Source organism: Lutjanus erythropterus, chromosome 6 (assembly GCF_056507025.1).
Source record: "Lutjanus erythropterus isolate fLutEry1 chromosome 6, fLutEry1.hap2, whole genome shotgun sequence".
In the NCBI taxonomy this organism is placed as follows: domain Eukaryota; kingdom Metazoa; phylum Chordata; class Actinopteri; order Lutjaniformes; family Lutjanidae; genus Lutjanus; species Lutjanus erythropterus.
The window spans coordinates 5901666-5919497 of NC_139322.1; the positions used below are offsets into that span (position 1 = coordinate 5901666).

The 17832-nt window shown below is 40.4% G+C and overlaps 1 protein-coding gene across 1 annotated transcript in view; it reads left to right on the forward strand.

Annotated features, from left to right (window-relative positions):
• Nucleotides 1-866: 866 nt before the first annotated feature.
• The window catches only part of LOC146324727 (arf-GAP with coiled-coil, ANK repeat and PH domain-containing protein 3-like), a 98481-nt gene continuing 81515 nt past the window's right edge, over nucleotides 867-17832 (forward strand). The window contains exon 1 of the mRNA XM_084720338.1: nucleotides 867-1136. Within this exon, the coding sequence (XP_084576464.1) occupies nucleotides 1090-1136 (47 nt within the window). The 5' untranslated portion in view covers nucleotides 867-1089. The remainder of the gene's footprint in view (nucleotides 1137-17832) is intronic.

Consider the following 17832-nt stretch of genomic DNA (forward strand, 5'->3'; position numbering starts at 1 on the left):
TGATTTGTCATACTGTCCTGAACTTTATTTATTTATTTTAAATAAATTATAAAATTTATTTAGTTTGAATCCTTGTTTTGTTGCTTCTAAGTGGCATGTTTTACATGTTTATAGGTCAATATGTCTAACTAGCACATGCACAAAACAGAACTTGAAACAGTATTTTTCAACATATATAACTCATTGTGAGGCACATTAGAGAATAGTTCACCCAAATACAAATGTACATGCTGGATAAAAGTTTACGGCATTGCCATTCTTCCTGTCTCACACTGGAATATAGAGAAATTATGAGCATCTGCAACGTCTGCACACTGACTCAAAGTAGTACTAAGTTCTAAATGAACAATAAATGTTATTTGATAAATAATACTAAACAAATAATAATAGTATAACATAATTGTAAAGCAATGCATATTTTAAAAATTCTTATTTAGGCAAAAAGCAAAAGCCAATTTGTGAAATTGCAAATGTCCCTTTAATTGGGGTCAGTTGCACCACATTACTTCTTCCTTTCAAATTAAAAGTGTGAATGATAGGTCATATGTAACCATCTTTAAATGTCATGGGTAATCAGCAGGAAATTGTAATTTTAATAAATCAAGATTTGTTTGGTTTCCAAACAACTAGACTCTGAATAACGTAGACAACTGCAAAATGTGTAGTATCCATCCCCTGTCTCCCCTAATCCAAAAACAAAAAGAAAGTATTCAGATTAGATACATTTTTATTGTAATCCGCTGGTTAAAGTTACTAATTACAAAAACTACCATGTAATTTGTATTCCGCAGGTTTTTTTTCATTTCAAAGTAATCCAATCCAATTCTGGTTACAAGCCGGACGTGGCGTTTTCAAAATCCGAGCCTCGCAGGGAGCGCTTGAAGGCACCACGGGGTCCAGTACGGAGTGAAGCAGCTCCGGAGCTTCAGAGCGGGACTGAGTGAGGAGCGAGCCGCTGCAGGAGGAGCAGGAGAGCGGGAGACAGGACCTCTGCTGTACGGATACTATTTACCTCTCAGCTTTACTCCACCCGGGACATGAAACCCGCGTTTTAAAAGGCGTTTCAAAAAAAGAAAACTTCGGCTCAAGATGACGGTGGATTTTGAAGAATGTATTAAAGATTCACCCCGCTTCAGGTGAGAACACGAAACTCTGCGTGCTGGAAATGATCGCTGAACTGTTGAACGCCGCGGTTTCTGCTGTTTGCTTGTTAATTCTCCTTATTTGCCCAAGTGCGACCCGTGTGTCCGTGTTTGTGTCCGTGTCCGTGTGTGTGTGTGTCCTCTGCTGTGATGCGTGTTGAACCAAACCGCGACACGTTGTGCTTAAATCTCAGTGGGATTAATACGTTGATCCGATAAATGGTGTCCGGATTACAATAACAGTCAGATTTGTGGGTATTTTCACAGCCTCCGAGTCAGTCAAGTCTTCCAGTTGGCATGATGATGATGATGATGATGATGAGTAATGCAGCCTTATGAGCTGTCACATGGGAGCAGCTGAGATCAAAGTCTTTATCGGTTGGTCCTCACGTTGTCATCTTTCCTCATTTTCTCTTCGGGCTGCCACAGTTTTTATTTGACAGTTAAGATCATTTTAATGAGATAATATAAACCTAATCATGAAGAAATGTGGAGAAAAGTTACTGCAAGGCTTCCTTTATAAACGAGCTCCTGACCAAAGGCTGCAGCTCAGACTAATGAGCAGATAATGAGTTCATCATTGATTATTGATTAATCAGGTAATTGTCCGGTCTATAAACTGTCAGAGAAAGTGAGAAAATGACCCTTCAGCTTTTTAAAGCCTGAATCCATGGTGATGTCCTCAGATGTCAGTTTTTTGTCAGGTAGCATTTTATGCAGATTTGATCCATTTTCTAAACTTAATTTGTGTCTTTTAGTGTTTATTTGTGTTGTTTTAATGTTGCTTAAGGCTGCAGAGTTGTGTAGTAGCTTGTGGTGTTCTTCTGATGTGTTGTGTAAGATGTGCAGTGTTGTGGTTTGTTATGCTGATGTGCTGTTTATTTTTTGTTTTGTTTTTTGTCTTGTCTTTTCATAGTATTTCCATACTATGTGTGCAGATTCCAAGACAAATTTCCGTACAGGGACAATAATGCATATTGTATCGTATTGTATCGTATCGTATCGTTATTTGTAGTTATTAAAAATGTCAGTTAAAGTTTGCTATTTTAGTGTCCTGATCTCATTTTGGATTTTATGTATAAAAATAAAGAGTTTTGTCTGATATATTGATATCGGAATTTTTGTACTCCATAATATTGGCTTTGGTCCCAAAAATCCAGAATCTGCAAGGCTTTGCTATATAATGATTAGTCGATTGGATAAGAAGATACTTAGCAGGTTAATTGATTAAGTAATGAATTGTTAGTTGCAGCCCTAAAACCAATAAGATGGTATGATTGACTGACAGATGATAATGGAAGGACTGCAACTGAAGATTATTTTCATTGTAGTTTAAACTGCTGGTTATTTTCTTGATGAGTTGTTTTGGTCTATAAAAGCGCTGTGTGTCCAAAACTTAGTTGTGTTTAAAAGGAAGAATATTAAAGACGATATAGAGATGCGGTGTGGTGAACAGCATCAACTGCTCCTGTTTATTTTCACTCCCACATGTCAAAAACAGATCTAAGGCAACAACTCCACGGTAACTCTGAGGAGACACACTACCTCAAATACAGGACGCTTTTGAATGATATAAGTCAGCCATTGTGTGGATGATAACCTCATCCAGTGACCCAACTCTTACTGTTTGGTCCATAAAATGTCAGAAAATGGAGAAAAATGTTGATCACTGTTTCCCAAAGCCTGAGATGACGTCCTCAAGTTTCTTGTTTTGTCCACAACGCAAATATAGCAGAGAAAGCAGATATTTAGAACATTTTTCCTGTCAGATTGAGTCAAAATAATTCATTGAAAATTAAAATTGTTGGCATTTAATTTTGTTGTTGAAAACTAATCGATTAATCAACCAACTGTTGCTGCTTTACTTCCAAAGAAAGACAAGAAAGGCAGGAAATCTTCCCACCTGAAGAGCTGGAACCAGTGAATTAATGGCATTTTTTTTGTTTTAAGAAAGAGAAACAGTTAATCGACTGTCAGAATAGCTGCTGTCAGTTGACTAATGGTTAATAGATCGATGCATCAGCTGGAGTTCAAACTGTGTCACCAGTCACTGGGTCAGAGCAAACTGAAAGTTTCCCCACACAGCCTGTGCCAAAGCCCCTGACCACTGTGCACCAAAGGTTACATAAATAAGACAGGAATTTTCTACACCCACATCAGAACCTGCCCCTCTGCTCCCAACTAGTCCAGAGCCTCTCGGGGGGGTTGGGGTTACTTTGAGCTTGTGCAGTGATGGAAGTTCCTTTACATAAGAAAATACCAATACAACAATGTAAAGAAACAAGTCCTGCATTATAGTTTGATTTTTTTTTTTTACATGTTTCTGCTGCAGCTGTGTGTACAAACAGTGAAACAACATCTGTGCAACCTTGAACTGATCTATAACAATAATTTTGGGTGATTTTCATAGGTGCCTGCATCATTTTTCTTGTATTTTGGGCCCCTGACAGCTTCATGCATTGTTGACCTGACAAAGCGATAAGTCAGGCTTCCTGTGCAGGACACATGCATGTGGAGTAAGGACAAACAAAGATAAAAATGCACGCACCAAAGTCCGCAAAAATTGACATTTTGTGGACCAACCAATTGATTGTTGAACTGAGAAAACAATCAACAGATTAATCAACAATGAAAATAATCATTAGTTGCAGTTCTAATCCATTTTAGGCCCTGGTCACAAGATAAATCTGAGGGGTCATGAGATGATTAATGGGTAGGAAGGAAGGAAAAACAAAGTCCTGCTGCAAAAATTTGTTTTCACATTTTGGACTCAGTTCTAATCTTTGCTTTGGTGAAGCTGCGAACAGCTCACAGATATCTGAAAGGTCGCAGGTAGTTCAGTAGTTTTACCTTAATGAATCAGAAACCTGTTTTAATCTGAATTTTTAAATCTGCATTGCATTTATTAGATCATCATGTCGTAAAGATTTGTTTATTGAAAGATGCTCACTTTATGTTGCACTTGCAATATACAAAACATCACCAACTGTGCATAAAGACACAGACACACAAACATACCTGCAATCAAAAAATTCATTACAACTATAGTTATTAGACATCAATTTGAACATACAAGTAAAACAGTAAGGACATATGTGACATTTTACTAATATTAAACCTTAAACTATTGTAGTGGATATTAATGAGAACAGCAAAGAAAGTATAGAGTAAGAATAAAAAACACACATACTTGGGACAGTATACATGTGTGCAAACTAAAGCATGCACTGATTAAAGTGGGATTAGGTGAAGTAAAAGTAGAGCATTAATTTTATGTAAAATGTTAATCTGCAAAGTTACTATAACTGTCAAATAAAAGTAGTTGAGCATAAAGTACAATGATCGCAGGGCTCAACAATAAGGATTTCCCACTTGCTCAAATGGGAAATTGTTAAAAAAAAAAAGAATTAAACAATTCAACTGCTTTAATAATCAATTAATTGTTGAAGTAATTTTTTCATGTAAAATGGCAGAGAATGCTGTTTTCAGCCTCTAAGATATGGAGGTTCATTCTCATACAAAAATGAATATCTTTGACAAAACAAGACATTTTAGACATCACCTTGGAATTTGAATCTGACATTTAATAGACCTAGATTAAACATTATTTAATTTTCTCTAATTAATAAACAACATGTACATGGGCAAGTAAAAACTGACTGTGGGCAAGTAGATATCTGATCCACATTAATGCTGAACTCTGCAATATTTGCCTCTAAGATTTCAGTATAAAGCTGCAGAAAATATAAATCCTCAAGTTGCCTTAAAAAGAAGTTAAGAGGAGCATTTGAGTAGAAATACTTAGTTACTTTCCGACAGCGCGGTTGTGTTTTTGCTCCCGGAGATAAAAATCTCAGCTCCCAAATCAAAGACTTCCAGACTTGGCAGCAGCACCTTTAATGACCGCCATGTGGGCCGGAGAAAGGCACATCTCAGGAAGCGCCGAGCGAAGGCTATTTGACTAACCGTCTCCTTCCTTGTTTCATATGCTAAACAGCAGCGAGGCTGCAGCGAGACAAGCTGCATGCTAAAGAGTCACCTACCTCATTATTTAGAGCTGAGATGCCTCACAGTCTCTGTTTTTTTTCATGAATGGTTGGATGGAGTTATTTCTTATCTGAGCTGCGGATGTGGAATGAAACATGCCTCCTCCTCCTCCTCTTCCTCCTCCTCATACACTGTGCAGATCTTCCTCACTGGCTTGAGAGGATCAAACACCCACCGACTCCAATACGCTCCATGTTCAGTTATTGTGAGCGTTCCTCCGGTTTGTGTTAAGAGTCTTTTATCTGCTGCTCAGGATGTTTAAATGACTCCGAGAGATGCTGAAAAAGACAAAAGTAAACGCATGTTCTTGTAGCCACTGAAGCCTGTAACAGTGTTTTCAGAGAGCATTCAAATGGCTCCTTTGTGGAGCTAAAAGCAGCGGCGCAGTGTCGCGTTATGTAACCAGCCTGGAGGTGGATGACTGGAAGGAAGCAGCACGGGCCCGGAGAACAGGAGAACAGGAGAACGGCAAAATGAGGGCTTTTCACTGTTAGAACTGGCGTGATGCTCCGCTTCTTACACGTGTAACGTCTGTCCCAGGGTTCTCCACACACTGAGAATTAAACTGACAAGAACCAGAATGGGCCCTGCAGCTAGTCCCCAAAGAAGAATGCCTTTTGGCTTCTGGTAGAACCTTTTATAAAGGTTCCACTTGAAACCTGTTCACAGAGTTCTGCCCAGAAACCAACATAAAAGGTTACACCTAGAACCATCTGTGAAAATGTTTCACCCAGAACTCCCTATGAGATATGTGTCAAGTAGTTCCACTTATCCAGAACCTTTCCACTTTCTAAGGGTTCTTACTCTACTCTACCGCAAACCCTTGTATATTCCAGTGTTTTTTTTTTATCTAGAACCCACCCAGGGGTTCTGCTGAGAACCTTTTAAACTCCAAGGTTTTTATTTAGAACCCATCTAGGAGGCTCTACCAAAACCCTTTAATAAGGGTTTTTATCTAGAACACAACCAGAGGGTTCTTCCCAGAACCTTTTTTATATTCCACGGGTTTTATCTGGAAACCACCTATGGTGTTCTGCAGAGAACCTTTTTATATTTTAAGGGGTTTATCAAGAACCCACCCAGGGGGTTCTGTCCAGAACTTTTTTATATTCCAAGGGTTTTATTTAGAACCAACCAGGGAGTTCTACTGCAAACCCTTTTGTATAGTAATGGTTATATCTAGAACCCACCCATGGGGTTCTGCTGAAAACTCTTTTATATTCCAAGGGTTTTATCTAGATCTCACCCGGGGTGTTCTGCCAAGAACCTTTTTAGATTCCAAGGGTTTTATTTAGAACTCACCTAGGGGGTCCTACCAAGAACCCCTTCCAAGGGTTTTATCTGGAAACCACTCGGGGTTCTACTGAAAACAAAGAACCCACTTCCAAAAATGGCTTATGAAAAGGATTCTTAATGGAACCCTTAGTCTTACAAAGAATTTGACAAACTAAAAAAAGAGTTCTTCAGATGTATATGGTTCTGAGTAGAACCTTCAGCCCTTCAGGAAGAACCCAGCTGGAACCCTCACTTCTGAGAGTGTACTTGTAGTTGGACCGCAGACAGAACAGAGTGGACAGTTGCTCTCCGTTAAATCTGCAGTTTAAGCACTTCTCAACAACATGATGATGAATCACCCGTACAGTTCTGGGCCTGAGGATCTCTTGAACAAACTGTGTGTTTTCTGTGTTTCGTCTCCATGGAGACGCCGGCTCGGACAGATGTGCGATTACAACCAGTGATGCTCTCCACATGTGTTTTGGGAAAGTGGTCTGTGATGATTACACGGCCGCAGGAACCCGTGTGTTTGTGTTTGCTCCAGCACAACATTGGCAAAACGCAGCGTTTGAGCAGATTTCTCGCCACCGACACGTTAATTTGAGGTCACGCTCACTGTCTGTTGGATGATGATAATGACTGAGGAACCTCATCCGCACGGCTACCGATAGGTTCTGTTGGAGTTGGAGTGAAGTCTGGTTCTTCTGTCTGTTCTCTGTCTACTGTAGTGTTTAGTTTCTTCTGGCCTTTTGTTCATCATTTCACACCATTTTGATCAATAAAAGCTTAAAATAAAATAGGAAAAATAAACATCTCTGAGCTAACGCCATGCTAAGTGTGCTAAGCTAATGATAAGTTAGCAAATTAAGCTTGGTAGCTTAGCTACCATTGATTTCTGTAACATAACAAGAGCAGCAGCAATTAGTCAATTAATCAATTAAAATAAAACTTGATTGATAACTTTTTTGATGACCAATTAATTGTTTCAGTTGATTTACAAGTAAAAATGTCAAATATTTGCAGTTTCCAGCTTATTAAATATTAGCATTTGCTGCTTTTCTTTGTCATTTCTGGTGGTAAATGAAGCAGTCACTTTGGGCTCTGAAATTTGGCTCTTCTTTTTTTTTTTTTTTTTCAATTTTGTGATTTTCTTTTTCTTTTTTTCATTGAATGATTAACTGATTAATTGTGAAAATAATCGGCAGATCATTGCAGCCCTTCTAATAACCGTCTATAAATGACGTCTTTTTTGTAGAACAGGTTTTCATCCAGCAGAGGCTATAGCTAATAAGCTACGGTAGCTTCTTCTATATTGGACTCTCTGGCTCCGCCCTCAGAGGTCACCGCTGCCGTGACAGCTTGTTATCGATCATTGGCGTGAATCTGTGGGTCGAACTCCCTGTGAAACATCTGTGCAGATTCATTTCGCCTCTTCGATCAGGTGGATTCCACTGGATTTAATTTGTTTTGCTGTGAAATTTTCACCATTGTAAATCCTGGAGAATCGACCATTATACAGAACTGCTTGTTTGATGGTTGAATAACTTTGGAAATCCCCTTCCAGCCTTTCTATGTCAGAATATCATCTACGTTATTAATCATTGACACTAAATCATCAGATATTAAAATCCGTTAGATAAATGGGTGTATAGAGAGATAGAGATTAATTTCACTTTGACATTTAATATTTTGTACAAACAAAATATTTTTTGTCAAGAACAAAACTATCTGCATGTTGATTTCATCCTTTGACCATAGAATCAGATTTATTAATTAATTTATTTATTTAAAGTAGCCCACACTTAATGAAACAGGGTTTGAAAAGCCCCAAAAGTGTGTTTTTGGTTTAATAAAGTTTCCTGACGGACAGCTGAGATACTCATCTCATACTTATCATCCAGTATTATTGGATTATTTTGAATTTTTGTGAGCTGGTTTCCTTATTCACTTGCCTGCCGTCAGAATGTGTTTTTCAAAAGTTTATTATTCTCGTGTTTTTCTAGAGCACTGATACAAGAAGGTGCATCACCTGCAGCAGTTACTGACTGTGAGCAGGACTGATAAGAGTTGTCTGGACCTGTAACTTCTCTCAAACTTACATTTAGTGCTGAAAGACTTTGTGAATTCGTCTTAGACCAACTCTCTCTATATATTTATGAGTTTCTCCTAACTCCGCCACTTAGGAGCTTCTTTTAGCCCCTGAGCCACTATGAATGCCTCCAGTATTTATGCAGAGCTTCAGAGGATATTTCATTAATGTCCTCTTCGCTGTTTGGCGGGATTCTCAGCATCCTCACTGGTCCGCTCCTGCGTCTCAACAGTCCTCCAGCAGAATATGACTATTGTCCGGGGAGCGTCTCGCTTCCGCTGAGAGACAGACTCTTTTCTCTGCGCTTGAATGGCCCGGGGCAGAGAGCCACGGCGATCCTTCCTCCCTTCCCATGCGAACAGCTGGGGGCGGAGAGCTGAGGCGCGGCCGCCTTCATGGTGATGGGTTTGTCGTTGAGTCGCGGAGCGGAGCGGAGAGCCCCGACAGGCAGGGAATCCAAGGCCAGTGACCTGTGGCGCTCGCTGCTAGTGTGTCTCCAGTAGAGTCTGTGAGAGAACGTCTGGATGGGTGGATTTGTGACACAAAGTCACATGACAGGGTGAGGGGGGGTGAATGTCAAATTCCAGGAGAAGCCTGGTATGGAGGAATGCAGAGCATCTGGTGTAATGTCTCACTTTGTTAGAGATGGATTAACTATGGCTGTTTCAGTGGAAATTTGAGGAAATAAAAAAATTAAGGTAGCGAGTTGTGCTGTCATGAGTTGTACTGTATTCGCAGCAAGAATGCATGCAGGGTAAACGGTAGAATGCAGTAAAAAATCAATGCAAAATCATGTTTAATGTCTTTGTTATTCTTTGGGTTTTGGGCTGTTGGTTGGTAAAACAGGAGCAAATTAAAATGTTTTGACATTATAATAATAAAACTAACAAATCGATTAGCCAGGAAGATGATGATCAGATTAATCAACCAACTGTTGGCTGCAACCGTAAAAACAATAAGACGATAGATTTCCACCGAAAGTCTATAGATGATAATACTAGGACTGCAACTAATGATTATTTTCAATCTCAGTCAAACTGATGGTTATTTTTTCAATAGTCATTTGGTCTGAATGTGAGAAAATAGTCAGAAAAATAGCCATCACAATTTACTAAAACCAGAGGTGATTATCATAAGATAAATAACTGATAAGCTGGAATCATTAGCAAAAATAGCTCAAAAATCTCTAAAAATTACCTTGGAATCAACATTGTCAGCAACGTAATTGTGAAAAACACAACTTAATAGTCATGCCATAATATGTTTCCACAGAAAAGTTAGTAAAGTAGATGATTAATTATTCCTCAGCTCTATAAAAATAATGACTTTATTAAATGTACACCGTACACATTTAGCTTTAAAGATGATTTCCCACGTTCTGTATAAATATTTACATGCAGTGAGGCTACATGATATGATGTTTTGGGAATGTGAATAAAAAACTGGCTCCAGTCTTATCAGTTTTTATCCCTGCAGTGTTTACAGTTAGATCCTGTCCGTTTTACGATTTGAGCTCCTTTATGCAGACTGTTCATTGTTGACTGAACTGGAAAGTACCTGACTTATTTTGCCTCTGGATTTTTTTTTTTTTTTTTAATATTTCAAGATGTACTCGACCCATCTGTTTCCTCCTCTGTGGGAAAGGAATTTATAGTGGGATTACATTATAGCTGACTTCATATTTAATACACATTTACCGAGAGGAGCTTATTGCCAAGGAGGGCCCTGCAAGTTGAGCTCCCTGATTTCATACTGGAGTCTGTTTCTGCTCATATATAAAGAACTTCACACAACTGCCATGTATGTAAAATTCATGAAGGTACCGAGAACTAGGCTGGTCCTGATAAATTCTTTATTTTAGGCAATATGTTGTCCCAGAAATAACTGCGAGACCATTTTAACACAATTTCATGCTACTGATATAATGATAACATAATAGTCGAGGTCATGATGCTCCAAATCCATGATTTGATTTGACTTTTGATTTTAAGGTCTCAATTCAATTCAGTTTTGTTGCTTGTAAAGATCAACAGATCATTGGTTTTATTCCCTGTCATTTACATTTTTAATTCTTATTTAAATGTCTGTATGTATCAAGTGATATAATGTTAGATGAGCTGCACTGCCAACTTTGAAATGTTTTTCTTCAGACATACAAGAAGGCGGAGGTGTAGAGAAAAAAAGTTATGGAAGAATTGCCAATTCTGCATTTGATTCTGATTATTGAATCTGAAAGCTTATTTCGATCAGCTTTCAATTTAATATTAAAATTGTGACACTCCTATAAAACAGCATGATAATGCATGTATAACCTTTCAGCAACAAAAGGTATTTTAGACACTTATAAAAGGTCCCTGTAATAAAACAAAAAGAAATGCACACTATATTTAAAATATTTTCACCCCTTTAGTTTGCCATCAGTCAGAATTTTCTGACAGCAAACCACCGTGATATAAGTCAAATAGCACACTCTGCAAACCAACCAAACTCCATATGCAAAATCAGTCATTTTAGCTTGCAGAACATGGGAGCTGCTGGTCTTTTGCTGCCTCCATCTGTTAGTTTGTTTGTGTTATCGTGTGACTTCTGTGTTTTGAAAGGATAGTTCAGACTCACTGATGTAACAAAATAACACAAACAAACCACCAGACTGAGGTGGTGGTAGATCTACAGCTCCTGTGTTTTGTGAGGTAAAATGGCTGATTTTGCCTATGGAGTTTGGAGACAGCGATATTTGGTTTGCATTGTTGCTAAAACACCTTCTGTTCCTGACTCCACCCACAGCAGTCCATTGCTCAGCTTGGTGCTCCTCTCTGCTTCTCCAAACTGGGGCTATGCCGGCCAATATCAGCTGTAGCCAATACACTGATTATTGATTTTTATCATACAGCCCTGCTTCAAATTATCCAAACTATCCCACCATTGCTTGGAGTCCTGTTGAATTCATCAGGTTCATCTCAGTTCATGGTTGTGACAAACTCATTTTTGGGTGGGTGGAGGATGTTTTCTTGTGTTTCTGGAAGATCTGCATCTCCAGCTGCATGGAGCTGGAAGGGATTTCCACCGACTGCGTGGTCTTGTTGCTTCTGCTCTATTTCAGACTGACCTCCTTCCATCTTGAATCTGTGTCAGTGGCCCTTCTGTTCAGCCAACAGGGCTCCTCCCAACGCTGTGACTTCGGCCAGTTATGGGTGGATGGGTGGGGACGCATTATTGTAATTGGAAAAAAAAACAGCTGATATCAAGCTTGTCAACGTCACATCCATCTGCAGCTGATGTTTTAATCATTTATAGATACATTCTGTTGCATATTTAAGGTCTGGATCACAAAAAGATCCTGTTTGGAATCAGTTTAATGACCTCTGTTTGTGATTTCTGCATTAGACGCATTAATCTCCTGCTCCACTACCACCTCCCCCGCCCATGTGAATTTATTCTGCTATTTTAATTTTCATCCACGTGCTTGATTTAATGAGCGAGAAAGCTCCGTGCCGCTGGCCTGCGGGCTCTTTCACCATCCCATTCTGGGCGTCAGCGAGCTCTGTGCGCCGCAGCTAACAACTCCAGGTAATGAAAGTGACAGGGATTAAAGCAGCAATGTGTAGTTTGATGGCCCGTGTGTCTTAATCAGGGATTGGCCCACATTCGCCTGCTCAAATCCCTGGACGGCAAGGTGTCACACCTGGAGGCTTAACGTCCAATTGGTGTCATCCTGATGTGGGGGACTGCAAACAGATCTGATGATACATGGAGCAATATGATTTCTTAATCACAGCGTTGTCTCCCTCCTATGGAGACGGCTCGGCACCATTAGCTGAGAAGACTTTCATCTTTTTTAAAACGAGACCACATGAAGGGCTTTTGCCAGTTGGAGCCTCGGAGCTCACCACGCTCCAAAGCATGTAGGACAGCCGCCAGAGGGTTCGCTGCGTATAGATGGTTATTATACAATGTTTGAAGGAACATACACTCAGCTGCCAGTTTATTAGGTACACCTAGCTAAAACGAATGCAACAGTGCTGCAATATTATCCTCCATTCATGAAGGTTCAGTTGAACTGTTTTAGAGAGGTGTTGATTACATTACTTTTAGCGAGGTGTAGCTAATAAACTGGCAACTATGGTTGGAATTGGTTTGGGGATTTTCTGTTTCCGTTGCTAAAACAGTGCTTATAAAATGGCCTTAATGAAGCCTAAACCAGTTCTTAAGGGATTCTTACTTATGTTACATGTGTTCGGGTGTTGGAATCCTTGCAAATGAAATACAGCCACACTACAGGCATTATAACCATGATTAAGGAAGACTACTAGCTAAAGGTAGGCTACATACTGTCCTTGGAGCAAATGAAACGTAGCATGTGTGGTAATGCTTCTGTAAGTAACATTTGTTTTGTATTCGACAGCTCTGACAGATTTAGGTGGATATACACGGCGGTTACCACTTTCGCTTCTCAGCAAGAAGGTCATGGGTACAAACCCGGTTCAGCCAGGTAATTTGAAACCTGGGCTCGGACAAACTGTGTGTAGTTTGCATGTTCGGCTGCGTGGGTTTCCACTCTGTGCTCTGGTTTCCCTCACCACCAAAAACCCTTAACCAGGGGCGGTCCTGTAGCTTGGTTGGTAGAGCGTCCACCCCATGTACGAAGGCCATCAGTCCTCTGCAGCGGCCGCCGGTTCGTTCCCCGCCTGTGGCCCCTTGCTCATCTCCCCACTCTCTACCCTCTTTCCTGACTGCTCTTCAGCCCAGTCCAATAAAGGCAAAAAGGGCAAAATATACTTCATACAACTGGAGTTCATCCCTGCCCACTGCTTCTAATAGGATGGAATAAACGCAGAGAGAATTAATCATATAATTGTACTCTGCATGATTGTATGTTCACAATAAAGTTGCCTTTACATGGCACAGATAGACACCGCTACTCACCCCTACTGGTCCTACACCCCACCCCTACTTGTCAGTCTTCTCAGTAAGTAAACACAAACTCTAAAACTATGTGCAACAGATACAGAAGTATTCACGCTGGACCTCAGGAGACCAAGACCTCTTTAGAAGTTGTAATGGTGGGAGGTAGACTCAGGTCACCCTGTTATCACAAACTTTCTCCTGATCAGAGTTTAATGAGGTAAATATTGCCTCCTCCTTTCTGTCTTTATTTCTCCAGAGATGGTTTACAGGTCCAGGTGCCGGTTAAGAGCCGGGTTGTCTGACTGCAGCCACACATGAAGGTAGAATGAAAAGCCAGCCCTCATAGAGAAATGAGAGCACAATATAATTCAAATATGAGGATAATGGTTCATTTTCTCTCCTGGATGACATTCATAACGTAGCACTTGTTTGTTCACATGAAAAGTGACAGAAATAGTTGGATAGAATGACTTAAAAAAAAAGAGCTAGAGAGATGTTCAAACCCTGGCTCCTGTCTCATCTCCGCACAGTTGACCAATCACTGATTGGACATAGCACACTGTAATCCGATAGTGGAAATGTGTGGAGAATGTGGGTTTCTGGAGCCATCCGACCATCCAACAAGCAGTTCTGATTAGGGTTCTTCTCTGATACTTTTTATGCCATTTTTTGGGAAGGTTTTCTACCGGCTGATACAAGCCTTTTGAAAGTTAAAAACAGCAACATTTTGTCATTTTTTAATGTGTTCGTGTTTCATCTATGAGGTCGTTTGAATTATTTCATATATTATACTGTATTATATCGTGTCTATTTATACGTTCTATATTCAGTAAGTTAAGTGACGATTTGTGTAAATGGAGATTAATCTGTGCACGGTGAAAATGCTTTCGGATGCAGAGATGATGTCATCCCCGAGCCTTTTGTGCTGAAGGACGGAGCTAACCACACGAGTCCTGGCTGTCCCTCTCATTTCTTTTTTTTTAATGAATAGCAAGACGTTTCACACACCGCTCGCACAAAGAGCGCTGAAAAGCAGGCTGCTAATCCGCTTCTATCGGACATCCTGAGAGATGACAAAGACCTCGATCGCTCAAGAGTGTGAACAGTTTATTAAGTGCGATGAAATCTAACAGCCTCAAAGCTTGTGGCCGCTGCTCTGCTCAGTTCTCCTTGTCTCCCTTTCAGATCGGCCATCCGGTGTTGCCACAGGTTGCACATGCTGTGCCGCAGACATTGAATCAGCACTATGGCAACATACTGAGCCCTAAATGATGGATGAGTTGTAGTAAATTGGCATTAGTATTCCTATCACAGGCCCAAGGAGAATGAGACCAGCAGCAATGACTAATGCGGGGCAGGGGAGTTAGAAAACAAGAAACAAGGCCAGCGAGTGCAGAATCACACACACTGGAACACACTGAGCAGATTTTTAACGCTGATAATCCGAGCGTTTGGTCTTACTCTTCACAGTGTGGCTGAACAAAATTGCTCACAACTCGGCATTTGTTTTCCCTAGCAGATTGGATTATGGTAATGGAGGCCGAACATCTGATCTCAATTCTGTATGGCTGCAGATATCAGATGTCTCATACAAGTTTGGAGGAGAAAATCCACTTTTCCCCTTGATGTGCAAGAGAAGGGCTCCAATTTGCCAAGAGACAGGCCCGATCATGTGTTTTGTCCCGGGGTGGCAAAGACAGAAACGTCTAGAAACACGAGAGACATGTTGAAAATTTGTGTGACGGAGCATAGCTAACGACAGGTTGCTGGAATCCGTCATATTTGGATTAGTATCATCTGAGCACCTTCAACCCTTCCTGACCCCGCACGGAGGGAGTTAAGCCTCGGCTGCAACGTGACTCTGTGGAGGGCTGCCGGTTGTGCGATGTGAAATGGACTATAATTCTGAGTTAATGTAAATAGTCTGACTAATGTTCCTGGTGGATTATCCATACTGTGGACGTAAAGCAGGAGAGGAGGACAGCAGTGCAGCTCTCTTCCTCTACACTCTGATCTGTATTATTTGTTGCTTTCCATCATGTTTACGCTCATTCGCTTTCCGGGGGAGAGTTAGATAAAACACTTATGTATCTGTCCGTTAAATATGAAGCTAGCATAGCTTAGCATAAAGAGTGGAAACAGGAGAAATTATCTAGTATGGCTCAGTCTAAAGGGAACAAAATCCACCTTCCAGCACCCTTAAAGCTCACTAATTAGCACTGGGGTTGTTGTAATACCAGTATCCCAAATGTAGATAGTAAACTGATAATGTCATTAAACATGGGTTTTGTCCTGGTGTTTAAATCCTTTTGAGTGAGACACTGTCACACTTTAGACTGTTTACTTTTAGGCATTTTAACTTAGTTTAAAGTACCTGCTAGCTAACGGTTGTCTACCTGCTGCCATCAGAGTAACTGAAATGACGCGAAGGTTCCTGCAGTGACGCTTCTGTTGCTTGTGACCAATAAAGCCTAAAATAATGGATAGGGTATTTGCGAGTATGCATTGATCTGATATCAAGTACTGTGTTAGCCGCAAAATGTGACGGCCATTATGCAAAGTTCAGGTATCAGTATCGGGAATGAAAACAGAACATCTCTAATTAACACTGATTATATATAGTTTTTTAATTTGTGCAAAAAACAAAGTGTAAAACTTCAGCATTTTATGGAGGGTTCTTGACTAGACAAATGTTTGGTCAGGCACAACATAATTATTGTTCTTCCACAAGCTAGCTTGCTTGGCGAGCAGAAGTGTCTCTGGTACATTCATCGTTCATCCTGCTAATATCTTTACAGCGGGAAGTGGTTTATTTGGCTTCATGTGCCTCTGAGCAACGTACACAGGACAGAACAGATTCCCGCCTTCGACACAGTATCCTGTTCTCCTGTACACGTCCGTGGTCCAGACTGAACGCAAAACAGATTTTAGTGATGAGTTTAAAGTGTTTAAACATGAACGTACATTTCCCACTTATCCTGGGGCTTCATGAATCTGCTTAGTAAACGTTCAGAGAGGAAAAAAGAGAGAGACCGGAGGGAAATAACAGAAACAACTGGAGTTTCTGGTTTTGAGTTCAGAGGCAGAGCTGAACATGAACACAGACACACATGATCGGGTCTTCAGGTGCAAGCTAGCTTACAGCCAACATCTGTACATTTTGTAAATCGTCTGTTTTGGGCGAATCAACAAGGACTGTAGAAACATGACAGTGAACATTTATTTTTCTTTCTGTCTCAACACAACTTCATATTTAACACAGATATAAAAGTTTATCAGTCTTCTCATCTAACTCTCTGCCAGAAAATAAAATAAATAAGCGAATTTTCAAAGATGTTGAACTGTTGCTTTAACTCTTTTGTGAGCCTGGATTGTTTAAAGCGCATCCTCGCTCAAGAGTGCATAACCTAGGAACATTACAAGGTTCAAGCTCTAGGTTTTATAAATCAGATTAATCTGCATCAGGTTTTCTCATTAGGGGTGCAGTGTGTTGTTTAGCCTGGATAGTTTTTCACCGACTCCTTTTCACTTTCAAGATAAAACCCTAATTGGAAAATACCCAATTTCCTCAGCAGATAACGGCTGCATCCCCTGTATCTCGTGGCAGATCTCTCAGCTGTGTTTTCGGACAGTGCCGGAGGAGATTTTCTGTTTTTTAAGATCTCGCCCTCCAGTCGGAGGCAGCATGAGAGGAACTGGCCTGTCAGTGAGACAGCGACTGGGCTCGGCTCTCTGGTCGTTGACTCGTGGCTGTGCGTCATTTGTCAGCAGACATAATGACCCGTATTTGGTCTCACCACTACATTCTTGATAAATAAAATAAACCAGATGAATCTGTGCTTGACAGGACAAATAGAGCGGCTGGACGGAGAGTTATGACTAACCAGATTTCACTGTTTAATGTCTCTGAAACGTCTCCCCTGATGACCGGGCTGCTCGGAAAGCCGTGATCTCAGGAGGGAAAGTGACGGGGTAGTTTCCAGGTGTGTCAACATCAGCCCGTACACGTTTATCACCTCATGGGTCAGGAAAGGGGATGAAGTTATTGATAGAAGTCGGGATTTCAACTATACAGCGGTGTGTTTGTGGTCACTGGGGGAATATGAAATGACTGTCCAATATGAAACCGTCATATGAAGTTTAACGAGTTGACTGATAAGTCTGATATCAGGCTAAAGCCTGAAGCCCGTCTCCTGAAGGTTTGCTAGTAATCAGTTAACAAAAAATTTGTAACTATAATCAGCAAACATTACATTGGAAAACGTGTAAGTAGATCATAGTTACATTGTCAAGAATTACTTGGTTTTGTCTTTAAAAATTAAATTATGAAACTTATTTTCATGTTATTTGTTAGATTTTCATTGTTAACTCGTG